This window comes from Haliotis rufescens, unplaced genomic scaffold (genome assembly GCF_023055435.1).
Source record: "Haliotis rufescens isolate VD_foot unplaced genomic scaffold, xgHalRufe1.0.p SCAF_16, whole genome shotgun sequence".
Taxonomy (NCBI): Eukaryota; Metazoa; Mollusca; class Gastropoda; order Lepetellida; family Haliotidae; genus Haliotis; species Haliotis rufescens.
This window is the reverse complement of record NW_025963846.1, coordinates 5,589,933-5,594,020: the sequence shown is the minus strand read 5'-3', so window position 1 is coordinate 5,594,020 and position 4,088 is coordinate 5,589,933. Positions and strand designations below refer to the sequence as shown.

At 44.1% G+C, this 4,088-nt stretch overlaps 1 protein-coding gene across 1 annotated transcript; it reads left to right on the top strand.

Annotated features, from left to right (window-relative positions):
• The first annotated feature begins 234 nt into the window (after positions 1-234).
• LOC124144216 (tubulin alpha-1A chain-like) lies at positions 235-3,054 on the top strand. The gene is made up of 3 exons (XM_046513511.2): positions 235-338; positions 1,078-1,300; positions 1,749-3,054. The coding sequence occupies exons 1-3, from the start codon at positions 336-338 to the stop codon at positions 2,876-2,878; spliced, it is 1,356 nt and encodes a 451-aa protein (XP_046369467.1). The 5' UTR covers positions 235-335; the 3' UTR covers positions 2,879-3,054.
• Positions 3,055-4,088: the final 1,034 nt, after the last annotated feature.

Here is a 4,088-nt window from a genome sequence, read left to right as displayed (position 1 = left end):
ATTATGCATTAAGTAAATAAAAGAGAAACAAAACGATGCTACAAGTAAACAATCTGTAATTAAGTTGTCAATGTACCTGTTGTCTGTTAATTAGGCTGTCAGCATTTAGATGATTAAGAACACAATGATAATCCCGTCTTAAGTGAACCTTCACCCTTAAACCCCAGACGCCGCCGTCGTAATGAGATTAGCAACGGTTACTGGGGATCAGCGTCCTTGACAACCGGTTGAACACGACGTGTATATAAGTGTCCAGGGACCTGTTCTCTACATCAGATTTTCTCACACCAGACAACTTGCAGTCCACGTGAGATCCACATCTACCTACAACAATCATGGTAACTATAATGTAGACGTGTTCAGTGGGAATCAACACTTACACACGTCATTGACATTAATTCAGAATTTGGCACCAGTATAACTCCTATTCCTTACAACGCACAACGTAGAAAAATACACTCACAAGTATGAGAGATGAAATATTAACGTCTTATCGACATTAGTTTAGTCATGTACGGAACAACTACTCAAAACGCCAAAGCTCTAGGGATATACGTACCCGCACGTCTATCACATTTCTTTAAGGATGTATTGTATTCTTTCCCATTTTGAAGTTTGAACCAGACAGAGAACAGTTAAAGAAAACATGGCCGTGTGAAATCTTTTCATTACAAATATGATGCCCTGTTAAAGTCATTGCAATGAAAATCACAACTTTCCCCCTGATGTGACATGGAGTCCTCGTGGCCTAGTAGTTAAGTCATGCAGGCTGAAGACCAGGTTTTGAATCTGCACATGGTGAATACCGTGCCGCTCAGTCTTGTACCACCAGCGTCACTACTGCAATAGTGCTAGAAGCGGCGGTAAACTGTTCCCATTCAGGGTGTCAAGTTGTAACTCGCTGAAAGAAAAAAGGCTGTTTAGGCTGTTTTTCAATACGCTACAGTCGATAAAGATATGGAACAAGTATTCCCAAGAGGATAAATGAGTCTAACCCGTCATGTGTGGAATAATTCATTACTTATTGAAAGTAACTGAAATGTTTGTATGAACTAAAGTTGTCTTTTGTACCTTCAGAGGGAATGTATCTCCATCCACGTCGGCCAGGCCGGAGTCCAGATGGGCAATGCATGCTGGGAGTTGTACTGTCTGGAGCACGGCATCCAGCCCGACGGTCAGATGCCCTCAGACAAGACAATCGGGGGTGGGGACGACTCCTTCAACACCTTCTTCAGCGAGACCGGGGCTGGGAAACACGTCCCGAGAGCCATCTTTGTTGACCTCGAACCAACTGTTGTTGGTGAGTATATTGGATGGTTTTGTTTTTTTGTTAATGACCATTTTCCCAAATAACTTTAATCTAAGTTTACTCTGTAGTGAGTGGGTGAGTGAGTTGGGTTTAACGCCGCTTTTAACATTATTCCAGTTATATCACGGTGTGTCAGCTTAATGTGGGAGGAACGCCCGAAGTGATGCAGGTCTTAAACGTTTACCGTGTCGGTGAAACCAAGGAACACGGATATGGTGCTGACAAACCTAGAAACATAATCGAGGCGAACTGGGATTCGAACCCACAATCATAGGTTTCTAGCGTACCCAAGGGACTCAATTCTGCACAGCGAATCGCGGCGCCTTAGACGACTGGGCCACCCGTGCTCCCAGTTTACTATGTAAACTCGATATTTTTTAAATAATACATTAGAATAAAAACATAATTTTCCTTACTCATGTGTCAACTGTGTTTCCAGATGAGGTTCGTACCGGCACCTACCGACAACTGTTCCACCCAGAGCAGCTCATCACCGGCAAGGAGGACGCCGCCAACAACTACGCCCGTGGCCACTACACCGTCGGAAAAGAGATCGTCGACCTCGTCCTTGACCGCACCAGGAAGTTGGCAGACCAGTGCACTGGACTCCAGGGCTTCCTCATCTTCCACAGCTTCGGTGGTGGCACTGGATCCGGATTCACCTCTCTCTTGATGGAGAGACTGTCTGTTGACTACGGCAAGAAGTCCAAGTTGGAGTTCGCTGTCTACCCCGCTCCCCAGATCTCTACTGCCGTAGTGGAGCCCTACAACTCCATCCTCACAACCCACACCACCCTGGAACATTCCGACTGTGCCTTCATGGTCGACAACGAGGCAATCTACGACATCTGCAGACGTAACCTCGATATCGAACGTCCTACCTACACTAACCTCAACCGTCTCATTGGTCAGATTGTCAGCTCCATCACTGCCTCTCTCCGTTTTGATGGTGCCCTGAACGTGGATCTGACAGAGTTCCAGACCAACCTGGTGCCCTACCCACGTATCCACTTCCCTCTGGCTACCTATGCTCCTGTCATCTCCGCCGAGAAGGCCTACCACGAGCAGCTGTCTGTGGCCGAGATCACTAACGCTTGCTTTGAGCCCGCCAACCAGATGGTCAAATGTGATCCCCGTCACGGCAAGTACATGGCCTGTTGCATGTTGTACCGTGGTGATGTCGTCCCTAAGGACGTCAACGCCGCCATCGCCACCATCAAGACCAAGAGAACCATCCAGTTTGTCGACTGGTGTCCCACTGGCTTCAAAGTTGGTATCAACTACCAGCCACCAACTGTTGTCCCCGGCGGTGACTTGGCCAAGGTCCAGAGAGCTGTCTGTATGTTAAGCAACACCACGGCCATAGCCGAGGCCTGGGCTCGTCTTGACCACAAGTTCGATCTGATGTACGCCAAGCGTGCCTTCGTCCACTGGTACGTGGGTGAGGGTATGGAGGAGGGAGAGTTCTCCGAGGCCCGTGAGGACTTGGCCGCCCTGGAGAAGGACTACGAGGAGGTTGGAGTCGACTCTGTTGAGGGCGAGGGAGAGGAAGAGGGAGAGGAGTATTAGTGCTACCCCAGTTGACACTGAAATGTTCCCCGAATGGAACGACCGAATAAAAAAGCTCAGAAACAAATGTTTTGTTTTTGTTTTTGCATCATATTGTATTTACTTGCTTTCTTGAGTATTCGAAGACCACAAGGAAAATAAAGGATTTTCGTTATTTTGAAGAAGGCTGAAAGAGATATTTTTTATTACCTGTTTATTCGCATTTAATCACCTTCAGTGTTTTACCACCCTGAGTGGATCCTTTGGCAAATAACAATTAATTTGTGTCCCTACACACAGCCTTTTTGTGCAACTATGTATAACTGATGATGAAAGAGGATTCAATATGTGTAAAACCTTCAACCAAATACGAGATATTTCATGTAACCGTGTATAGCTGTAATCACATGCGTGTCTGGCCTTCGCATATTGATTCAAAAATTCAGTAAAAAACAGTTATTCAGGAACGTATTCTTTAGACGTATACTTAGTGGATTCCCCAATTATTTGGACCTCCTCCACCCATCAATACCGCACCCTTCCGCGCCCCTAAGTATTCCAAATTCATCACTGCATTCTTAGGATTAAGCTGATATTAACGCCATTGGATATGGTGCACCGAGTCATTGGACTTTGGCGTATTAAGAATGATACGCTGTTAAAAGATGTTGCATTTCATATTGGGTTTTAGAAATATCTGCTTGTCATTTTCGTCACAATATGGCTGAAAATTGCCAATGTGTTGTAAAATTTTAACTCACTTACTCGCCAAATGAAAGATACCATACGTTGTCTACAGTGAATACCATACATTGTGCACAATGAATACCATAGATTGTGTACAGTTAATAATATAGTGAATACCAAACGCTGTGTACAGAAAATACCATACATTATAGGCAGTCAATACAAAAAGTTGTGTATAGTCAATACCATAGATTATACATATTCAATTCAATAAACTGTTTATTGTCAATATCATACGTTATGAAGTCAATACCATACATCAGAGTATTTACAATCAATACCATACATTGTGTAAAGTCGAAAGAATATGTTGTGTATAGTCAAAACCATACATTATGTACAGTCAATGCCATACGTTGTGTTGTCAATACCACACATTGTTCAGTCGATACAATCTATTTGCAATCAAATAAACCCATCTATTTGCTCAAATTCATGACTGGTTTCAAAGGTCGAGAGAATTCTTAAAGACCGATTTATACAA

Coding starts and splice junctions, on each gene's coding strand:
- LOC124144216 (XM_046513511.2), top strand. Junction 1,301..1,748: donor CCTCGAACCAACTGTTGTTG/GTGAGTATATTG, acceptor CTGTGTTTCCAG/ATGAGGTTCGTACCGGCACC.